Source organism: Leucoraja erinacea, chromosome 8 (assembly GCF_028641065.1).
Source record: "Leucoraja erinacea ecotype New England chromosome 8, Leri_hhj_1, whole genome shotgun sequence".
Taxonomy (NCBI): domain Eukaryota; kingdom Metazoa; phylum Chordata; class Chondrichthyes; order Rajiformes; family Rajidae; genus Leucoraja; species Leucoraja erinaceus.
The window spans coordinates 36,373,996-36,397,173 of record NC_073384.1 but is presented as its reverse complement, the minus strand read 5'-3'; the positions used below and the strand labels follow the sequence as shown (position 1 = coordinate 36,397,173).

At 42.2% G+C, this 23,178-nt stretch overlaps 1 protein-coding gene across 1 annotated transcript; it reads left to right on the top strand.

The window, feature by feature from the left end:
- The first annotated feature begins 303 nt into the window (after window positions 1-303).
- Window positions 304-22,633, top strand: LOC129699556 (cell cycle control protein 50A-like). The gene is made up of 7 exons (XM_055639461.1): window positions 304-588; window positions 5,425-5,538; window positions 6,669-6,776; window positions 9,758-9,845; window positions 13,073-13,213; window positions 19,424-19,633; window positions 21,176-22,633. The coding sequence occupies exons 1-7, from the start codon at window positions 376-378 to the stop codon at window positions 21,367-21,369; spliced, it is 1,068 nt and encodes a 355-aa protein (XP_055495436.1). The 5' UTR covers window positions 304-375; the 3' UTR covers window positions 21,370-22,633.
- The last annotated feature ends 545 nt before the right edge of the window (window positions 22,634-23,178 follow it).

The following is a 23,178-nucleotide window of genomic DNA, read 5'->3' as shown; positions in this document are numbered from 1 at the left end:
GAGACCCTGGTGAGAGCCTCATCTAAAGTAGAAGAGGGTTCCTTGAAGAATGAGTTTGAGTATGGTTCTCACCATTATAGCTCAATACTCACTTCAGTGTTAGATGTCGGTGTTTATTTGACCTGCTGAGTTACTGCAGCACTTTGTGTCCCTCTATCTGTGATTCCTGCCTGTAGCTTCCAAAGATCCGCTCTATGATCTTTAGTAGCATCTGCCTCGTCCCAACCTCGCCACCGTCGTCATGGTGACGATAGGGAACTCGCCACGGCGTGGATGTTGTGGCGGCGTGACGCAATTGGCAACGTCAGCGCGTCCCTGTGCGTGGGCTTGTGGGCTTCGCTTGTCGTCGCAGTCCCGGTAGCTGAGGGACGGAAAATGGCGACCAGTTACTCTCCGAAAGACGACGATGTGCACCAGCACCGGAGCCGGAAACCGGACAACACGGCGTTCAAACAGCAGCGCCTTCCCGCCTGGCAGCCCATCCTGACGGCCGGCACGGTGCTGCCCGCCTTCTTCATCATCGGCCTGGTCTTCATCCCCATCGGCATCGGCCTCTTCGTCACCTCCAACAACATCAAGGAGTTGGAGGTGAGGCCGCGGCCACGGTGGGCCTGGGACTGTGGGAGGAGGTGATTGGGCCTGGGAGCCGATACAGGGGGGCCCGTGGTCGGTGCCCGAGGCTTGGGGTGGGAAACGAAGGGCTTCAATTAGCTGTCATCCCAGGGCAACTCGCCACTCCCTGGGGTTGCCCAAGGGTAACTTGCCCTCGCTAGGCTTACTGGTCGGGGATGTCCAGAGAAGATGCAATGGATTGTTTAGGGTGTTTTGCTGCACCGTGCTTTTATCCAGTTCATGTCTGAATATGTTCAGGGAGATGCGCGCGATCCATTCGTGGTAAACTGCCGCATCCACGTCCTCCCACTCCTCATCCCCGTAAACGGCCCCAGGCGAAAAGGCGGCGACGCTTTGACAGACCAGAGCTGTCTTCATGCAAAGGCGGAACTGTCGTAGAGTTTCAAGAAGTCCCTTTGTTGTATGATCTAATAGTCCTGATGCAACAACCCAGCATCAAATCATTGAAATTTATTGTCTAATTAGTCCCATATTTTAACAGCGAATCATTTTAATCTATTGGGTTTTGTTTATGTAGAGTTTAAACTAAGTAGATTTTACAAAATATTGAAAGATTGTATGTAAATATTTGCACCCTGTATTAGGGAAGCTGCAAATTTCCGTTTATTTCAAGATGTTTGTATATCATTTAAGAAGACATTTCCCTTTTCTTGAATTTATTGACGTATAATTGGGCATCAGAAACGCTCATTCGCTCTCTCTGATCTGCAGTATTATGGACCCAGTTTGGAAGGTGTTTCAAATAGAACATGCATTGTGATAAATATAAGAACTCTGATACCTCTCACATGAAATATTAACATAGAGGTATCAATAACTTGTGGCATTGCTGATCTCTGCTATAACCCTGTATAGGCAAAGATTCCAGTCATATTAGTGTCATGATTGGGCGAAAACAATCCTGGCTCTGCCATGTATACCAGCAACTAGGACGCCTGTTTGCTTGGAATCATAGCAGCCATGAGTACAAAACAAACAGAGTGCAGAAAAAAATGTTACAGCTACAGAGAAAGTGCAGATTTAAAAAATGTGTAACGGTCGCAATGAGGTAGATTGAAATATGAGAGGTCAGTTCAAGAGATACCAATAGAAAAGAAACAGTTGTTGAATCTGGTGATACATGCTTTCAAGGTTTTGTATTTTCTGCCTGGTGGGAAAAGGGAATAACTGGTCTTTGATTGTGTTTGCTGCTTTCCCAAAGCAGTGTGAGATCAATGATGGGGAGGCTGGTTTGAGTGATAGACAAGGCTGCGTTCACAACCGTTTCTAGTGGTCTTGGGCGGAGCAGTTGCCGTATCTGTAGAAGTTTCTAATAATCATTAGATGTATGCCATATTTCCTTAGCCTTCTGAGGTGTTTGGTGCACTTTCTTGGGTGTATGGTGACATTTACAGTTGGTGATATTTATACCAAGGAGCTTGAAGCAGTTGACCACCTCCACTTCAGCACCACTGACACAGACTGGGGCATGTACTCCATTCTGCTTCCCGAAGTCGATGGCCAACTGCTTTCTATTGCTGATGTTGAAGGTTGTTGACTTGACATCAGGCTACTTAACTCTCTTTCCTTCCTGTACTCCGTTCAGTCATTGTTGTGACCCAGCTGACCACAGTGGTCCAATTGCTCTGGAGGATGTTTGTCACCTGTCCTTACTAATTGCGGTCTAAGGGTCAGGAAGTCAACATTTCAGTTGCAGTACTCTGTGCTGAGTGTTATGTCCAGTATTTGAAATGTTTTGGATCATTACACATCTTCATGGTAAGAGCTGCTTTCCAATAATTGTGTAAAATACCAAAGCTGTTTTTTAAAAATAATTTTCTCATCTTGTTTGTGTTGCACTATAGATTTTTCAGTATTGATTTATTTTCAAATATGTTAGGGACTAGTAAAGATTTCCATCTTGATTTATTTTTAAAATCAAATCGTGTGGTTCGGGCTTGGAATAATTCAGAAATGCAAATGAAAAGATTTTGTTTTTTGATTGTACTAAACAGAAGGCAAATACCTAAGTCAAAGACTTGACTTTCAGTCTTGACTTGACTAGAAAATAATCATCAAATTTATTTTCATGCAACAGGAAAGGGTAACTAAGAGGTCAGACAAGTAAATATTGGTAGGATGCAGAACAAATCCTTATATAGACACAAAATGCTGCAGTTACTCAGCGAGTCAGGCAGCATCTCTGAATAAAATAGAAGGGATCCTTCAGAAGAAATCCTTACCTGGATTGGTAAATTTCTCATCATACTAATAGAAAAATAAACGATAAACTAAACATGACATTAAACTCAACTCAAAGAACCATGACAAAAATAAATCCTGCAAATTATTATTTTCTCAAACAAGAGTGTCAATACACAAGGGTTTGTTTTTAAAAGTCACTAAACCATGAATGCCCATATGTTAAGTTGTAATTAAATGTAATTGCCACTTTAAAAAGAGATGCAGTGACCACAAGCCTAAAACTACTAATATGCTGCATGGCAGATGCTACATAAACCATCCAAACCTACCACTAAAAATAAAGGGACTGGATACGATTTGGAAGAACAAGGATACTTGTGTACAGTTGGTGGGGATTTAAAAAAATACATAATTAAAGGATTTTGGTGATTTTCAAAGCAGAGAATCAGTGTCCTAGACTTGTTGCCTTAATAAGAAGTTAATTAATGTTACTGTTACTGTAAAAACATCAGAGTTTAATTACTAGGGTGTGCAGATAAGCTAGGAATACTTTAATGACGAAATGCAACCGAATTTAAATACTACTTTAAAACAACTGAATGGTGTGTTTATTTTCAGGATCCAAGTCCATTCTATGATCGATTAACGTTAATAATTTTCTGATTTATTTAATCTCCCATGTAACTATTCTGTATATTTGCTTTTAGATGCACGCCTGGCACTTTGCATTCTGTACCATGCTCCAGGAACCTAACTTGTTTAACTTGTGCTGCATACCTATTGAATTTGTAGAAAAAGAATCTGAAGAAAATATCAGATTACTAGCCATTTGGCCGAGTTTAATGGAGTTGCTATTCATTTTTAATTGAATTTGCTGAAAATTTAGGGATTTCAAAGTTTGGATGCAAATGAATTTGCCATGAAAGAGAAACTATCAAAAACAGTCACATTTTATTTTGGATTTTTCACAACTGCTGATATGTTATTTGCAAATAAATCCCCTTTGTCAAATTCCCTTTGAAGCCTCCAAAATTTCATTTAGTGGCAACGTTTTTATTGGTAACAACAATTGGCTTGGCACACATTTTGGAAACATGGTGCTGTTGGAGGATAAACCACAATGATATTAATACCAGAAAAACAGATGGATTAACTGGTGTGCTGAAACTAGTTAACGGCTGCCAAAGCAACACAAACAACCAGTCAATAGGTGGACATAATAAGGGAAGCTCATTTGTCTGGGAAGTTGTACTTCCTCTTTAAGCTGTTCAATTTCAGAGAATAACATTTTGAATACAAGACTAAAGATATGCCATTTATTGTCACTATACATGTACAGTGAAACTGAAAGCTGCTCGTACTCAGTGCATACATACAATTTTACACAAAAAACAAGAAACAGAAAAACAAAACAGAAGGGAGATGGGTGGATAGGTGCACAGAAAACAAATTAGCTAAGAATGGGGATCAAACCCAGAACCTTGCTGCTGAAGGTTGCAGTTGTTACTACCATTTTCAATATCATGTTTCCATTGGAAATGTAATAAGGGAAGCTCATTTGGCTGGGAAGTTGTACTTCCTCTTTAAGCTGTTCAATTTCAGAGAATAACATTTTGAATACAAGACTAAAGCTTCCTAATGGAATTAAACCAATATAATACTGCATCAAGTTAAACAGCAAATAGGGGGGTTGCTTGTAAGGTCAAAGGGAGTGACGCACGGAGTAGCTCAAGCCTTTTGGAGTACAAGGCAGCACCAAAGTGTAAGCGGCCGAAGGAGAGGATCCCTCCGGACAGCCCCCACTCTACCCCCAGGGTCAGCGCAGTCCGTCCCACAACCGCCCTCCGTCCCTTCTCCCCTTGTGCGGCCGCACTGTCACTGATGGGCCTGCTGCACTGGCAGCCATAATAAGTGCTTACCTGACGTTCACTGCTTGTACTCCAGAAGGTATTGCTTGGCAACAGTAAGGGCAACAGTAAGGGTCACAGGTTGTGGCCTCCACTGCTGTGCAACCTCCCTATACAGTACAAGTAGATAACAGGACAAGTAGCCTTCATGGAAAAAGAAACAAAGTTAAAATTTCAGGTCAAAGAGATAAGTCTCAGAGAGTTTGTGACTTGAAATGGTATTTCAGTTTTTCTTTTCACAGATACTGCTGTTCGTAGCATTTTCTTTTTTATTTTGGATTTCAATCGCCTGGAGGTGTTTTTCTATTTTCATAACACTATATAATTTTCCGTATTATTCTATTAGATTACAGCTCTGTTAATAATTTGCTGAATGTTGTAACTTTAGGTCTGGTAATACATGTAAGTTTTTGTTCATTTAAAATGTGAATGTAATTATTCTGCCTTTGTGTGGTAATTTGCTTGACCGAAATACGATGTATAGCGTGACAATGATGGACGTTCAATAAGGCAATAAACATCAAGTTTCAAACGTCTCATTCAGTGAATCACTTGTTTTACCTGGTCAGTTTTGTAATCCTGATTTGGAGAGCACGTTTAATACAATTCATTTTGGAAATGTCCTCAATCTCTAAGTGGTATTTCAGACATTGTGTGTGGCCCTTCTTTACATTAACAAGCTTTCTTTAAATTTCATCAGATTGATTATACTGGCACCGAGACAGATTCCCCTTGTCATAAATGTGCAATGAATGGTACATGGAACATTACGTGTGAATGTGAAGTCCCATTCCAGCTGGAGCAACCATATGAGGTATGAATTTATTAATTGTGCATGGATGCTCACTTTTGAGAACATAGCTTACGCAGCAAAAATGTATTGTCTGCTATGATTAACTTATGGAGAGTCAATCGCTGCTGCATCTCACGACTGCTCCATGATGTGTGACCTCTGCATGAAGGTTTAGAACCAAGGCAGCATTACATGTGAGTTGTGTTGTTGTGCTATTTGGAGTGCCTCGCACTGACTAACCCTCGTATAAACTTCAACTTCCATTTGCCGGTAACAATTCCCACTCTTATTTCTCTGTAGCCTTACAATCTATTATCTCATGCATGTTCATCAATTCGTCTGCGATTATTTTTTTGCAATTAGCCTACACCAGTATTGTACAGTAGAGAATTGACCTGCCAGAGTCATACGGCACGGAAAAAGGCCCTTTGGCCCAACTTGTCCATGCTGACCAAGATGTTCCATCTAAACTAGTCCAATTTGCCCACTTTTGGTTCATATCCCTCTAAACCATATCCCTCTAAATGTCTTTAGGATATGGAGAGATAACCAGAGCACAGTCACTGGAATAACATGCAAACTGCCTACAGAAAGCACCCAAGGTCAGGATCAAAGTCAGGTCTCTACATCTGGGAGAGAGCAGTGCTAACTGCTGTGCCATAATGCCGCCATTTTAAGTAGCCTTCCAACTTTATTTGCAAGTGGCTCACATGGAGAGAATGAGCTTTTAATTGAGATATCCAAAGGACTGTAGCCTCCAACCGTGTCCAGCTACATCTAGCAAGATTTGGTGTCTTTGTGGCTGGAGAATGTTTGTAAATTAGGAGGATTATTTAGAAAGTAAATAAGGTCGTCCTTGTGCCTTTGTGACATCAATAATGCTAGATTTAGAAGGCAGATGGAAGAAGTCAGCACTTCCCTCGTCAGCATTGATTGTGGCCTGAGCACAAAGCTAACATAAGTGCAAAGTTGATTTTCGTATTAATTGAAATGGAGACATGAGTCATTAATGATGTAGAATACATGTACACTATTTAAATTAAATCTGAAGCGCAGATTAGACATAGCTAATATTACAGCATGTCTTTGTTAAATATTTTATTTTTGAAAAAATAAAGTATAGCAATTTTTTCATTTATTATATTTTGCAGGGAAATGTTTTCATGTATTATGGATTATCAAATTTCTACCAGAATCACAGGCGATACGTCAAATCAAGAGATGACAGTCAGCTTAATGGAGATAAAAGCTCCCTAACTGTACGTAATGTGGAATAGTCATTGTAAGATATTCAGATGTGTATATTTCATTCTCTACCAATCATTTACATGAGGCTGTAGCAACTTTGTCAGCACACAGGCAGGAAATGGAATGAACCTATTTTGCGGCATTGTCTTTTTAATTAAGATATTTTTTAACCTTTGCCAACAAATATTATTTTACCCAATGGATTTGTGATGTGACTTTGGAGTGAATACATTATACTTCGTTCATTTCGGTCTCTGTGCAAAACTGTTAACAACTGAAATTTCTGTCTTGTCATTCGCAGTCCACCAATTATTTTATGAAGTAGATTGAAATTATTAGGATTTTTATGGGGGTTTTTGGTCAATTGTCACTTAAATATAATGGCACTAATATAATAGCCACATTTTAGATTTTAGTTTTTTACCTGTTCACTCATTTTTTTTAAAAGAGATAACCATTTAAGATTAGGAATGGGATGTTTTCTCGGAGCCAACAAAATGCACAATGGATTCCACTGCTTAATGGATGTCTGTACTCCCAACCTTCCTTCCACTCTTAGAAACATAGAAAATAGGTGCAGGAGTAGGCCCTTCGAGCCTGCACCGCCATTCAATATGATCATGGCTGATCATCCAACTCAATATCCCGTACCTGCCTCTCTCCATACCCCCTGATCGCCTTAGCCACAAGGGCCACATCTAACTCCCTCTTGAATATAGCCAATTAACTGGTCTAAACTACCATCTGTGGCAGAGAATTTCAGAGATTCACCACTCTCTGTGAAAAATGTTTTTCTCATCTCGGTCCTAAAAGGCTTCCCGCTTATCCTTAAACTGTGACCCCATGTTCTGGACTCCCCAACCTCAGGAACAATCTTCCTGCATCTAGCCTGTCCAACCCCTTAAGAATTTTGTAAGTTTGTGGATTCCAATGGAATCCCACCACTTATAAGTTTCTATAAGACATCAATCATCTAAATTCTAGCGAGTACGAGCTGAGTCTACCCAGTCTTTCTTCATATGAAAGTCCTGCCATCCCAGGAATCAGTCTGGTGAACCTTCTCTGTACTCCCTCTATGGCAAGAATGTCTTTCCTCAGATTAGGAGACCAAAACAGCTAACACTGCCCGCCAGCTTCGTGTCATCCGCAAACTTGGAGATGTTGCATTCAATTCCCTCGTCCAAATCATTAATATATATTGTAAATAGCTGGGGTCCCAGCACCGAGCCTTGCGGTACCCCACTAGTCACTGCTCAACCCATTCCATGAGACAAAAAAAACTCTTAGCTGATCTCGTTTCAAAATTTTTATCCTTTCCCTCACCAGCCAAGGATCTATCAAAATGGTGTAAATGTTGAACTTCTCCTTTTCATTGCCTCAAGGAAATTATTTTCATAATTAAAGGATATTTAAACACAATAATGGAACTAATAGTTTACAACAGTTATTTGCAATGGTGGTTGTTGACTGTTAGCATGGAGACATCTCTAGGCTGGGTGAGATGTGCAGGAAAACAATGGTCAGCAGCTTCTATTAAAATCGACAAAGTGACGAAACTGTCTACAGATTTCAGGCAGTCTGTCAACATGTGCAGGTGTTGCCACCCCCATCAATGGCTGCACTCGCTGTGCCATCCAGGGAGCAACTCTTCTCTTCCAGCTTTCACCCCACCCTCACCATCACAATCAGTGTGACGAAGACTCATGTCCAATCGATGTTCTCCAGTGATGCTGCCTGATCTCCCATCTTCTACTTTAGATGAGGCTCTCACCAGGGTCTCTTCTATACCTCGTAACTCTGCTCTCACTCTCCATCCCCCCACTCGTAACAAGGCAGAGTCCCACTGGCCCTCACCTTTTACCCTACCAGCCTTCACATACAACAAATAATCCTCCGACATTTTCGCCGCCTCCAACGGAATCCGACCACTGGCCACATCTTCCCATCTCCTCCTCTTTCGGCTTTCCGCAGATACCCCTCCCTCCGTAACTCCCTGGTCAATTTGTCCCTTCCCACCCAAACCACCCCCTCTCATAGAAACATAGAAAATAGCTGCAGGAGGAGGCCATTCAGCCCTTCGAGCCAGCACCGCCATTCATTGTGATCATGGCTGATCGTCCCCTATCAATAACCCGTGCCTGCCTTCTCCCCATGTCCCTTGACTCCACTAGCCCCTAGAGCTCTATCTAACTCTCTCTTAATTCCATCCGGTGACTTAGCCTCCTGGCACTTTCCCTTGCAACTGCAGGAAATGCTACACTTGTTGCTTTACCTTCCCCCTTGACTCCATCCAAGGACCCAAACAGTCTTTCCAGGTGTGGCAGAGGATCACTTGCACCTCCTCCAACCTCCTCTATTGCATCCACTGCACTAGATGTCAGCTGCTCTACATCGGTGAGACCAAGCATAGGCTTGGCGATCGCTGCACCCAACACCTGTGCTCGGTTCGCAATAACCAACCTGATCTCCCGGTGGCTCAGCACTTCAACTCCCCCTCCGATTCTGAATCCGACCTTTCTGTCCTGGGCCTCCTCCATGACCAGAGTGAGGCCCACCGTAAATTGGAGGAGCAGCACCTCGTATTTCACTTGGGTGGTTTACACCCCAGCAGTGTGAACATTGACTTCTCCAATTTCAGGTAGTCCGTGCTTTCTCCTTCTTTCCTCTCCCCTTCCCAGCTCTCCCACTGCCCATTGTCTCCGCCTCTTCCTTTCTTCTTCCCCTCCCCCCACCCCCACATCAGTCTGAAGACGGGTCTCGACCCGAAACGTCACTTATTTCCTTCGCTCCATAGATGTTGCCTCTCCCGGTGAGTTTCTCCAGCATTTTTGTCTACTGAGTTACTCCTGTACTTTGTGTCTTTTTTTGTAACCAGGATCTATAGTTTCTTATTTCTCCAAAATAAATTTATTCTGGGTTATCAATTTATAGTTTAATTTGTGCTGAGATCTACAGTTCTATAAACTTAAATTGCACTTTCTCCTCGCCACAGAATCCCAGTAAGGAATGTGAACCATACCGCACATCTGACGGACTACCTATTGCCCCCTGTGGAGCTATTGCAAACAGTCTTTTTAATGGTACGTACAATCAGAGTACAGTAAAGCGTTGCTATAATATAGAAAAAGGAAGTTCCCCAGATTGTATCTAATAGGGTTAGTATTAATGAAATTGGTAATGTACTTCATTTTATTGCGTTATCTATCTATCTATAAACGTTATTTTTATTTTATATATATTTTAGGTTAGTCTGCAGTCTTACCTTGTCAATAAATATTATTCACATAACGTGTGAGTTTTTTAAAATGAAATCAATGTTGCAGACTGCCTTAGTTCTTCTGAAATGTTTCAATATGCAGTGTATTTCAGCAGTTTGTTTTGTGTTCCTGTGCACTCCAGGCCTCCCCTCTGGCAGATACCTAACCTCTAATTTCTTCTATTTTCAATACATATTGTTTCAAAAGATAATGGATATGAATATTCAGATAGACACAAAAAGCTGGAGTAACTCTGCTGGACAGGCAGCATCTCTTGAGAGAAGGAATGGGTGATGTTTCGGGTCGAGACTCTTCTTCAGACTGGTTAGGGATAAGGGAAACGAGATATAGACGGTGATGTGCAGAGGTAAAGAACAATTAATGAAAGATATGCAAAAAAGTTAAGATGGTAAACAGGCTATTGTAAGCTATTTGTAGGGTGAAAATGATAAGCTAGTGCGACTTGGATGGGGGAGGGATGGAGGGAGAGGAAATGCCGGGGTTACCTCAAGTGAGAGAAATCAATATTCATACCACTGGGCTGCAAGTTACCCAAGCGAAATATGAGATGCTGTTCCTCCAATTTGCGTTTAGCCTCACTCTGACAATGGAGGAGACGAAGGACAGAAAAGTCTGTGTAGGAATGGGAAGGAGAGTTAAGTGAGGATAGATGCCATTTGGGAGTTGCATGTTGCAACATGCAAAGATGCAAGACCACCTGGACTAAAATGTGATTTGGTTCGTGGTAGAAATGGACTAAGCACATTGCAGTGGGATGTCGGGCCCTTGTGGTAGAATATAGCCCTTGGACAGAATATGGAGGAAATAGCAAAGTAGATATCTTGTGGAACAAGATGAATTAGAACTGGCACACTTGGGTAAGCCTGGAAGGTTGAAGCAATTATATGGAGAGTTCTGAAAATGGTTTGCAAAAGAGAATCCAGCAATGAATGAACAACTGTATAGAGTACGAATAACAGGCACAGAGAAACTACCATGGTAGTTAGAAATTATGAGAAAGCTATCTGATGTAATCATTACTGAATGTGATTAGTCTGCATATCAGAGTGCAAAATTCCACACTAAACAGATTTAAACATTGGTCTAATTTGATTACTGCCATACTGAAAATGCTCCTCCTTCCTAGTATGTTGATGGATTGTTTAATTTATTTTTATTGATTCGTGAGGCAAAAAATGTTTGAAAAGCAACTTCGCAATAAGTCCAATCTTTACATTAATCCAATTGACCAACCTCCAGGGAGAGTTACATTGAAATGCCGCTAATCCTTAGCCAATTTATTCTTAATGCCTGGGGCAAAATCATAATGTTCCCAGCCACTGCCAATCCCTGAACCTCTGAATGACCCTGGTTGGCTGGTGTATTATAGAAAATAAGTGCAGGAGTAGGCCATTTGACCCTTCGAGCCAGCACCGCCATTCAATATGATCATGGCTGATCATCCAAAATTAGTACCCAGTTTCTGCTTTTTCCCCATATCCCTTGATTCCGTTAGCCCTAAGAGCTATATCTAACTCTCTCTTGAATTCATCCAGTGAATTGGCCTCGAATGTGGACAATAGACAATAGGTGCAGGAGTAGGCCATTTGGCCCTTCGAGCCAGCACCTCCACTCAATGTGATCATGGCTGATCATCCCCAATCAGTACCCTGTTCCTGCCTTCTCCCCATATCCCCTGACTCCGCTATTTTTAAGAGCCCTATCTAGCTCTCTCTTGAAAGCATCCATGAAAAGCTTTTGTGACAGAAAATTCCACAGATTCACAACTTTCTGGGTGGAAAAGTTTTTCCTCATCTCAGTCCTAAATGACCTACCTCTTATTCTTAAATTGTGACTCCTCGTTCTGGTCTCCCCCAACATCGGGAACATTTTTCTTGCATCTAGTCTGTTCAATCTCATCAGAATTTTAAAATATTTCTATAAGATATCCTCTCATCCTTCAAAATTCCAGTGAATATAAGCCTAGTCAATCCATTCTTTCATCATCAAAAATGCTGGAGAAACTCAGAGGGTGCAGCAGCAGCATCTATGGAGCGAAGGAAATAGGCAACGATTCGGGCCGAAACCCTTCTTCAGACTGATGGGTGGTGGGGGGGGGGGGGGAGAAAAAGGAAAAAGGAGGAGCCCGAGGGCTGAGGGAGAGATAGGAAGGGGAGGAGACAGCAAGGGCTAACAAAATTGGGAGAATTCAATGTTCATGCCACCAGGATGCAGACTCCCCTGGTGTCTATGAGGTGCGCTCATATTCAGCAGGACCTTTCATCATATGTCTGTCCCGCCATTCCGGGAATTAACCTAGTGAACCTTTGCTGCACTCCCTCAATAGCAAAAATGTAATTCCTCAAACTAGGAGACAAGGACATCCAGATTTAGTTGCACCTCCCCTTTTCATATAATCTGCCTTCTTGTTCTTGCCACCGAATTGGATAACCTCACATTTATCCACATTATACTGTATCTGCCATGCATCTGCCCACTCACCCAGCCAATCCAAGTCACTCTGCAGCCTCATAGCATCCTCCTCGCAGCTCACACTGCCACCCAGCTTTGTGTTATCCGCAAACTTGATGTTACATTTAATTTGTTCATCTAAATTGTTAATAGAAATTGAAAATAACTGGGGTCCCAGCACTGAGCCTTGCAGCACCCCACTGGTCACTGCCTGCCATTCTGAAAAGAACCCGTTAATTCCTACTCTTTGCTTCCTCTCTGCCAAACTGTTCTCTATCCATGTGAATACCCTATTCCCAATAATTTTGCACACTAATCTCTCATGAGATAAATTAGATATTGAGTGGCAAGTTATTTTACCCAGTTTCGATTCATGTTTTCCAAATTTCTTATCAATTAAATCCCAAAGCTAGGTATTTGCATTTGGTCTCCTCGCTAGATTGCATGGTTTAACTTGTTGCTAAAATTCTTTGATGCTTTTATGCTTGTCTTGATACTCTAAGCCAAAATAATAGCATTGGTAATCATGTGCTAGTTTTTCCTATATAATTCTCAGATCTTTGATTTTTCATTCTTAGATACTTTAAAGCTATACTACATGGACAATGGCACTAAAACAGAGATTATTTTGATCAAAAAAGGCATTGCGTGGTGGACAGACAAGAATGTTAAGTTCAGGAACCCAACTGGAGATTACAATTTATCTTATATCTTTACAGGTAATCAAACTTCAATGAATAATTTAAATGTGTTTATTATCCCTTGAACTCCTTCTACACTACCTTTCTCTCATGATCCTTGAATCCCATCCCTTTCCCTTATGTCTTCACTTCCTAAACACTTCCCTGATTCACAAACCTTGCATGTCAGAGAAAATGCCTCGTAGGTGAAGGATGTGGTCATGCTGCATTCTGAGACATATATTCACATCCTTGGACTGACGAGAGCACAGCAAAAGAGGGACAAGCTATGACTGTCAACCTCTGCCGTTACATCTAAATGTAATGTAATCTGTAATGCAGAGATCACCAGTAATTTAAAAATTACTCATGGAATTGAATGTTACAATGGGAAATCATGTTCAGTTGCCTTCAGAAAATATGAATGCTAAAATCCAACAATATGAGAAAAGTATGTCAGGCAGTATCAGTGGAAGAAGAAAAAGCTATTTAAGGTAACCACCTTGAGACAAATTATGTTTTTTAAGTGTGGTTAATATGTGAAACTAAACTTTCTATTCAAAAAAGACACGAAAATCTTTTTTCAAAAAAAGATACGAAAATAAATATAACAAAACCTATGCAATTTTTCAAAATGGAATAATTTAGATATTAGAAGGATTTCTTCAATGACGGGTATCATCTGCTATATAATTCAATATTTTCCTCATAAATGTGAAAATATTTTTCTATTTTGTTAGTATAAATCATATTTAGCATGGCACAATAGTGTAGCTGGTAGTGCAACTACCTCACAGCCCCAAACACCCGGGATCGATCCTGACTTCGGGTGGTGTCTGTGGAATTTGTACATTCTCCCTGTGACCACCTGGGTTTCCTCCAGGTGCTCAGGTTTCCTTCTACATCCCAAAAACCTGCAGGTTTGTTGGGTAATTGGCTTCTTAGGTGCCCCGACTGTGGAAGGAATGGATGCGGAAGTGAGATGATGTTGAACTCTGGTCAAATCTGTGGAGCCACAGCAAATGGGCTAGGTACTTAATGGAGAAAGAGAGGAGGACGGGGAAGCCTGTGGTAGTCACTAGAAGTGTCTTGGGAGCAGTCAGTATTATGATCGCAGATGTGCTGAATGCCCTGACGCATATGAAGTTAGACAAATCTCCCAGGACTGATCAGATATATCCGAGGACACTGTGGGAAACTATAGAGGAAATTGCAGGAGCTCTCGCTGAGATTTATGAGTTGTCGTTAAATCCAGGTGATGTGCTTGAAGACTGGAAGGAGATAAATGTTGTGCCTTTATTCAAGAAGGGCTTCGGGGAAATGGCTGGAAACTACATGCCAGTGACGTTAATATCTGTGGTCGCTAGGTTACTAGACTCCCCTTCTCAGCCTACTGTTTCTACCTCTTCCTTTCTTTCCCCCCTCTCGACCCGAAACGTCATCCATTCCTTCGCCCCATAGTTTTCTGATGCCTAATGTCTTTGCAGCGCAAGATGTTTAGCAGTGTCCCTTTGGTCACATGTGAATTGTGGGAATTAAAAGCAGAGTAACCGTTTTTATATTTATTGTTTCTTTTACATTGTTTATATTTTGTGTTTAAGGTTTCCATTGAAATAATTAATAATGAATAGAACTTAAAATCATGAAATAAAAATCTAGTTTGTTCATCTATTTTATCGATGTCTGACTATATTCCCTCCTGTTCTTTGACGTTGTAAATGCTATAACCTGAAACTACCTGAAATTGGCGGTCAATGTTCATACCTCTGGGCTGATTTCAGATAGTCCTTGCTTTCTCCCCTCTTTTCCCTCCCCTTCCCAGCTCTCTCACAACCTACTGTCACCGCTTCTTCCTTTCTTCTTCCCGCCCCCCCCCCATCCCCTCATCAGTCTGAAGAAGGGTCTTGACCCGAAACGTCACCCATTCCTTCGCTCCATCAAGTCAAGTCAAGTCAAGTTATTTGTCACATACACATACGAGATGTGCAGTGAAATGAAAGTGGCAATGCTCGCGGAACAACAAAACAACCAAACAAATTATAAACACAATCATAACACACATATTATTTTGCATAATAAATAATAGAAGGAAAAACGTTCTGTACAGTTAGTCCCTGGTGAGAAAGGCGTTTACAGTCCGAATTGCCTCTGGGAAGAAACTCCTTCTCAACCTCTCCGTTCTCACTGCATGGCAACGGAGGCGTTTGCCTGACCGTAGCGGCTGGAACAGTCCGTTGCAGGGGTGGAAGAGGTCTCTCATGATTTTGTTTGCTCTGGAGTTGCACCTCCTGTTGTATAGTTCCTGCAGGGGGGTGAGTGAAGTTCCCATAGTGCATTCGGCCGAACGCACTACTCTCTGCAGAGCCTTCTTGTCCTTGGCAGAGCAATTCCCGAACCAGATGGTAATGTTCCCGGACAAGATGCTTTCCACCGCCGCTGCGTGGAAGCACTGGAGGATCCTCGGAGACACTCTGAATTTCCTCAATTGCCTGAGGTGGTAAAGGCGCTGCCTTGCCTTACTCACCAGTGCTGAGGCGTGTGATGACCATGTCATATCCTCAGAGACGTGGACTCCCAGATATTTAAAACAGTTCACCCTATCCACAGGATCCCCATTTATACTCAATGGAGTGTACGTCCTCGGATGATGTGCCCTCCTAAAGTCCATGATCAGCTCCTTCGTTTTTTTGATGTTCAAGAGGAGGCTGTTCTCCTGGCACCAGAGTGCTAGATCAGCCACCTCCTCCCGGTAGGCCCTCTCATCATTGTCTGAGATCAGGCCCACCACCACAGTGTCATCAGCAAACTTAATTATTGAATTGGAGCTGAACCTAGCCACACAGTCATGTGTGTACAGGGAGTACAATAGGGGGCTGAGGACGCAACCCTGGGGCGATCCTGTGCTCAGGGTGAGGGACTTCGATGTATTCCCTCCCATCTTGACTACCTGGGGCCTGGCGGTGAGAAAGTCCAGGACCCAGGCACACAGGGAGGTGTTGAGCCCCAATTCCAGTAGCTTCCCGGCCAGTCTGGTGGGGACTATCGTGTTGAAGGCTGAACTGTAGTCTATGAACAGCATCCTCACGTAGCCCCCCTTCTGGCTGTCCAGATGGGACAGAGCGGTGTGCAAGACCTGGGAGACCGCATCATCCGTGGACCTGTTCGGACGGTATGCAAACTGCAACGGGTCCATGTTCCGAGGGAGGAAGGCGCAGATGTCATAGATGCTGCCTCACCCACTGAGTTTCTCCCAGATTTTTGTCTATCTTCACGAGTAGATATGATGGTCAAAAAGGTTTTTGGCATGCTGGTCTTCATCAGTCAGAGCATTAAGTATAGAAGTTGGGAGGTCATGTTGCAGTTGTATAAGACATTAGTGTGGCGGCATTTAGAATATTGTGTTACGTTTTGGATACTATGTGGTGGGAAAGATGTTGTCGAGCTGGAAAGGGTACAGAGAAGATTTACGAAGATGTTGCCAGGATTTGAGGGCCTGAGCTATAAGGAGCGGTTGAGCTGGATAGGATTATTCCTTGGAGTGTAGGAGGATGAGGGGTAATCTTATAGAGGTGTATAAAATCATGAGAGCTATAGATCGGGTAGACAGAGTCTCTTTCCCAGAGTAGGGGAATCGAGAACCAGAGGACATAGGTTTAAGTTGAGGGGGGGAAGATTTAACAGGAATCTGAGGCGTGACTTTTTCACACAAAGGGTGGTAGATATATGGAACGAGCAGCCACAGGAGGTAGTTGATACAGGTACTATCACAACCTTTAAGAAACATTTAGACAGGTACATGGATAGGACAGTTTTAGCAGGATATGGGCCAAATGCAGGCAGGTGGGACCAGTGTAGGTGGAACATGTTGGCCGGTGTGGGGTAGTTGGGCCGAAGGGCCTGTTTCCACCAAAGAAATGTGAAATCAAAGGCGTTAACGTCTGTTCTATATCTCTAAAATACGACCGGGACACTTTATTGAACATCTCCTACTACAAAATAGACACTAAAGCGACCAGGTCCTCAAGCTGTAGCACTACCTAAGGTGGCAGCGCTCTACAATGGAGCATCACATTCCAACAATAGCGGTGCCAATCCTTCCGGACAAACTAAATTGCTTTGAGGTGCTTAACACCATGTCTGGGAGGAAGTCCACCATCACCTCCGAAGAGCAGATAATAATCCTGGATTCAGCCAACGTGTGGGGAGCCCTAGCCAGGGTCGACCTACTGAAAGCCACAGGACCAGACAACATACCTGGTCGTGTGCTCAAGGAATATGCTAACCTACTGGCAGATGTCCTCACAGACATTTTCAACATCTCCCTGAGCCAGGCCACTGTCCCCACCTGCTTCAAAGCCGCCACTATCGTCCTGGTGCCAAAAAAATCAACTGTCTCCTGCCTCAATGACTATCGTCCTGTAGCAATGACCCCAATCGTGATGAAATACTTCGGACGGTTAATCATGGGGCACATCAAGAATAGCCTCCCCACCTCACTGGACCCCCACCACTTTGCATATCCCCCTAACAGCTCCATCTTCTTCACCGTCCACGCATTCCTCCCACATACACAAAAAAAAGACCTATGCTAGAATGGTATTTATTGACCAGCTTAGCATTCAACATGGTCAGCCCTCAGAAACTGGTGGGAAAGCTCTCCCTACTTGGCCTCAATACCCCCCTGTGCAACTGGATCCTGGACTTCTTAACACATTGACCACAGTCAGTCCGTGTTGGCAACACCTCAAACACCATCATCCTGAATACCGGAGCCCTCCAAGGCTGTGTGCTTAGTCCACTAATATTCACACTACTTACCCACGACTGTGCCTCTAAACACACCAACCAAATAATCAAATTCGCAGATGACACTACAGTGGTGCGCCTCATCAGAGACAACATTGAGGAGAGGAAGTGGCGCAGCTTGTGTGAAGACTATAATCTGTCTCTGGACGTCACCAAGACCAAAGAGATGATTGTAGACTTCAGGAGAACGCAGGCTGCCCACTCCCCTCCCCCCCCCCCCCCCCCCCCGCACATCAATGGCTCCATCGTGGAGAGGGTGAGCAACATCAAATTCCGAGGGATGCACCTCGCTGATGACCTCTCCTGGTTTCTCAATACTACACACCTGGCCGGGAGGGCTCAGCAGAGGCTGTACTTCCTCAGGAGGCTGAAAGGAGCGAGGCTTCCCCCACCCATCCTCTCTATGTTCTACAGAGGTACGATAGAGAGCGTCATGAACAACTGCATCACCATCTGGTACGGGAACTACACCGCATCAGGCAGGAAGACCTTGCAGCGATTAGTCAGGACAGTGGAGAACATCATCGGGGGGCTTTCCCATCCATTCTAGACATTTTCAACAAATAATGCCTCCGAAAAGCCTCCAATGTTATAAAGGACTCCTCCCACTCCTCCCATGGACTCTATGCCCCTTTGCCGTCTGGCATTAGGTACCGGAGCATCAAGGCTAGCACCACCAGGACGTGCAACAGCTTCTTCCCCCTGGCTGTTCGAATGATGAACTCCCTGCTGTCCCCCAACGCACACACACACACACACCACCTACAACACACACACGCGCTGCTCAGGCACTGTACATCAATATCAACCACTGTGCACCTTGCATAGCCCTGTGAGGTGAAGATTGAGCGGGGATCTTATAGAAACTTACAAAATTCTTAAGGGGTTGGACAGGCTAGATGCAGGAAGATTGTTCCCGATGTTGGGGAAGTCCAGAACAAGGGGTCACAGTTTAAGGATAAAGGGGAAATCTTTTAGGACTGAGATGAGAAAAAAAAATTATACTGAGAGTGGTGAATCTCTGGAATACTCTGCCACAGAATGTAGTTGAGGCCAGTTCATTGGCTATATTTAAGATGGAGTTAGATGTGGCCCTTGTGGCTCAAGGGATCAGGGGGTATGGAGAGAAAGCAGGTACAGGATACTGAGTTGGCTGATCAGCCATGATCATATTGAATGGCGGTGCAGACTCGAAGGGCCGAATGGCCTACTCCTGCACCTATTTTTCTATGTTTCTATGTGAGGAACGACATTTTGATCAAATGTATGTTCGACTGACAAGTACATCATTATTATTATTATTATTATTATTATGACTATAACTGGTAGGCCGAATGGCCTGTTTCTTTGCTGTATATTTCAATCAATTCAATCAAATGACCATGCTCAATATAGTATAACTGAATGTCAAATAAAACCTCTAAACTTGTTCTGGAATTACAGGTACTACAAAACCAGTGAACTGGCCTAAACCAGTGTATGAACTGGATCCAGATGAAAAAGACAACAATGGATTCATTAATGAGGATTTCATCGTGTGGATGCGCACAGCAGCTCTTCCCACTTTCCGCAAGCTATATAGACTTATTGAGAAAAAGGATTCACTTGCTCCAACGCTGCAACATGGAAATTATACTCTGCACGTTACCTACAGTATCCTTCATTTTGTGTATAAATAAAACTTTAAAAACATTTAATTTCTTCCCTTCCCCTAGTCCATCCCCTAGTCCATCAAGGATAGGCATATGGATGAAAGGGAATGGAGCATTCTTACGGACTAAGGGGAAAAAAATTTGTTCGGCATGGACTTGTAGGGCCGAGATGGCCTGTTTTCCGTGCTGTAATTGTTTATGATGGTTATATATGGACATAACAGTAATTTGTAGTTTATCCCAAAAGCAAAATTGTTGTTTGGTGTTTAGTGTTATTATATAGTGGTCTGATATGTCTTTCATTTCACTTATAGCATCAAATTGGTAAGATAAAGGAACAGGAAAGTTGTACCAAAGTTGTATTAGCCAAATTTTACAATGCCAACAATTGAAACTGAAACTCATTAAGTCACTAGGATGAATTCCTGGTCAAATTTGGCATTGTGGCTGTCTCACCAAACAATGGTAGGCCCATGCAGAATTGCACTAGACACATCCATTAAGATTAATGGTGATTTAAGATAACCTCATATTGAGGACAAGTATCAAGGCCGACAAATTGAGGGTGGCATAGTGGCGCAGCTGTAGAGTTGCTGCTTTACAGCGCCGAAGACCCGGGTTTGATCCTGACTATGGGTGCTGTCTGTACAGATTTTGTACGTTCTCCCTGTGACCGTATGGGTTTTTTTGGGGTGTTCCGGTTTCCTCCCACATTACAAAGATGTACAAGTTTGTAGGTTAATTGGCTTTTGTAAAATTGTAAATTGTCCCTAACGTGTCAGACAGGGCTAGTGTATGGGATGATCGCTGGTCAGTGCGGACTCGGTGGGCTGAAGGGCATGGTTCCATGCTGTATCTCTAAAGCCTAAATTTAAAATCATTCGCATGATCATATGGTGTTTTTTCCAGAAGTAATTTTCGTACCACACATTAAGGTGTAAATAAAATTTCCTTTCCCAGAGCTTTGAATCTTTAAGATATTTGCAAAATTTTTGGTGCAAGATCATTATTGTGGTAGGTTGTGTTCCATCTGGAAGATAACTTATGAAGCATTAAATGGCCTTTGAAATATTTATTGAACAGCTTCAATGCAGCAAATCGTTCAGGAGTCTGTGACAAAGGAGCTGCATCTTTATTTAATTTTCTGCTCATCGTTGCTGATTGCTTTATCACAATGTTTACCAATGATCAGTTTTCTGAGTGAAGGTAAGATTAATTTCTGTTTGACACCCAATTCCAATAGCAGAAGGGAAAGGCTGAAAGCAAAGTTTCATTTATAAAGCGCAGAGATGTGAGTATATTATAGAGATCTGAGCAGTTGCCTAAAGATCAACAGCATAGAAGTTTGATACAGAATAATGGAAATCAAGTTTTTTTTAATTTGATTTTTGTCTAAGGGAATTTCATTGTGCAAATATAAAATGAATGTATTCGTTCAGATTGGCAACTTTAAGAATACTCATTATAAATTAGATGAATAATTAATGTTCATGGGATGAAAATGTTGGTTAACCTCTTCGAAGTCTTCCTATACTATGTTCAGATTATCCGGTTGATAGCTTTCATGGCCGAAAAAGAATGATCTTGAGCACCATTTCGTGGATGGGAGGAAAGAATCCATTCCTGGGGATGGCGTACATCACTGTTGGTTCCATCTGCTTTGTTCTGGGAGTCGTATTGCTGTTCATCCACCACAAATATGGAAACCGCAACAGCAGCACTGATATTACTAATTAGTGGCTTTTGCATGTCCAGCAAGTCAAGAGTTTCTAAGGTTGATGAAGCCTCAGAAAACTAAGATGATTTGACTCTTGTCTTCAGTGCATTGTCAGTATCTGAACTCTTCCTGAATGTGTTCAGAATCTTTGATTTGCAAGTGAAACCTTGTAGTGCAGAATTGCTTCACCACTTTTCTTACAACTTAAGTTAATAACTATAGCTTGAAATCTGTGTATATGGATGTTAATAGTTTTGATGGTATAAATTACTTTTTATGTTTCTTCCGAAGACAGGTAAAATTAAGTCAGACCAAAAATTAAATATGAGAATACTGTGGATTGTTAGCCAATGAGATGGGCAGGTCATTTTGTTGTGCATTGGAAGATTATTTGTCACTCCTTGTTGCCTCTTTGCTCTCCAGCATTAATGCACTGTAGCTCACTCACGTTCATACTTAGTAAGACACATCCATGCTCAAATGTATAAATAATTGCCAACATGCCCTGTTAGTGTCTGTGCAGAACTTTTCTCCTTGTAAAAAATTTTTGCAATCATTTTGCTTGCATTCCTTATTATTATCCTTACTATATCCTCATTACATTCAAGAGTAAGCCACTAATGCAATATTGAAGTTTAAGAGGTCTGATAGGGGATGGATTCAATCGTCCAATGCAAAAATGTTACTGAATTAGTTTGCTATGGCATGAAGCGGATTCAAATTGTTCTGGTTTTCAGGAGAGGGAAAAGCATTCTGTGCTGAAGCGGAAGTTAGAATTTTGGGGACCAAAGTTTTCCTTAACTGTTGTAACCTGCAGTCTGTTATTACCCTTTGGTATTAAAGAGCATTTTGGGAAATAAATTCATGTCTTCTTAGAAGAATATCCGTGGTCAAATATTGGAGAGTGAATATAAACTGATTTGGTAGCCACTTGGATGTTTTCCCAGTTGTAATGTGTTATTTTTCAATTCAAATGACATTTACTAGTCTGATGTGCTTGCATTGCTTGTGCTGGAAATTAATTTTGTGCAGATAAGGGAAGAGGAGATTATATGTCTTTGTAGTTAGCAAATGAGTGTGCTTTCCAATTCCTCAATTTTCTTTTGGACAATATTAAGTGTGGAACTTTTTGTGGAGGTGATTGAACAAATATGAGGTACTCAAGGAAGTACGTGCCACCCCACAAGATAAATCAGTCAAGCAAAATTGATTCAGAGTATTGCCTCAGCTGCTGTTGGAAAAAAATGCATGTAAAATGAATGTAATTAAAGATTATTTATCACACTTCTGAAAATGACTGCATTTTGTTTTAAAATAATACTGGTGTGAGAATTTCCATTGATTTATTTCAGGTCTTTCTCAAACTCAGTTTTTATTAAAAACGCTGCTATTGTCCATGTACTCCTTGAAATTAATTAGCTTGGAGTACGGCACAGTGACTCAGCGATAGAGTTGCCTTCCAGCGTCAGAGATCTGGGTTCGATCCTGATTCCGGGTGCTTCAGTTTCCTCCCATACTCCAAAGACATACTGGTTTGGAGGTTAATTGGCTTGGTATAATTGTAAATTGTCCCTAGTGTGTGTAGGATAGTGTAAATGTGCAGGCATCGATGGTCGGCATGGACTTGGTGGGCCGAAGGGCCTGTATCTGCACTGTATTTCTGAACTAAACTACTCCATAGAATGCATGTGATCTGCCATCAGGGGGTTGGAAACTCTATGCAGTACTCATTTTAAGCAAACAAAATATTTATTTGTTAAACTAAAATGCAATTATAATCCATGTGTCAGAGGTTATGACGAGGAGGCAGGAGAATGGCGTTAGGAGGG

Excerpts from the sequence above, each read along its gene's own strand:
- LOC129699556 (XM_055639461.1), top strand. The coding sequence starts at position 376 with ATGGCGACCAGTTACTCTCCGAAAGACGACGATGTGCACCAGCACCGG. Across the intron at positions 6,777-9,757 it reads GAGATAAAAGCTCCCTAACT|AATCCCAGTAAGGAATGTGA; the intron begins GTACGTAATGTG and ends TCCTCGCCACAG. Across the intron at positions 19,634-21,175 it reads TACTCTGCACGTTACCTACA|ATTATCCGGTTGATAGCTTT; the intron begins GTATCCTTCATT and ends TACTATGTTCAG.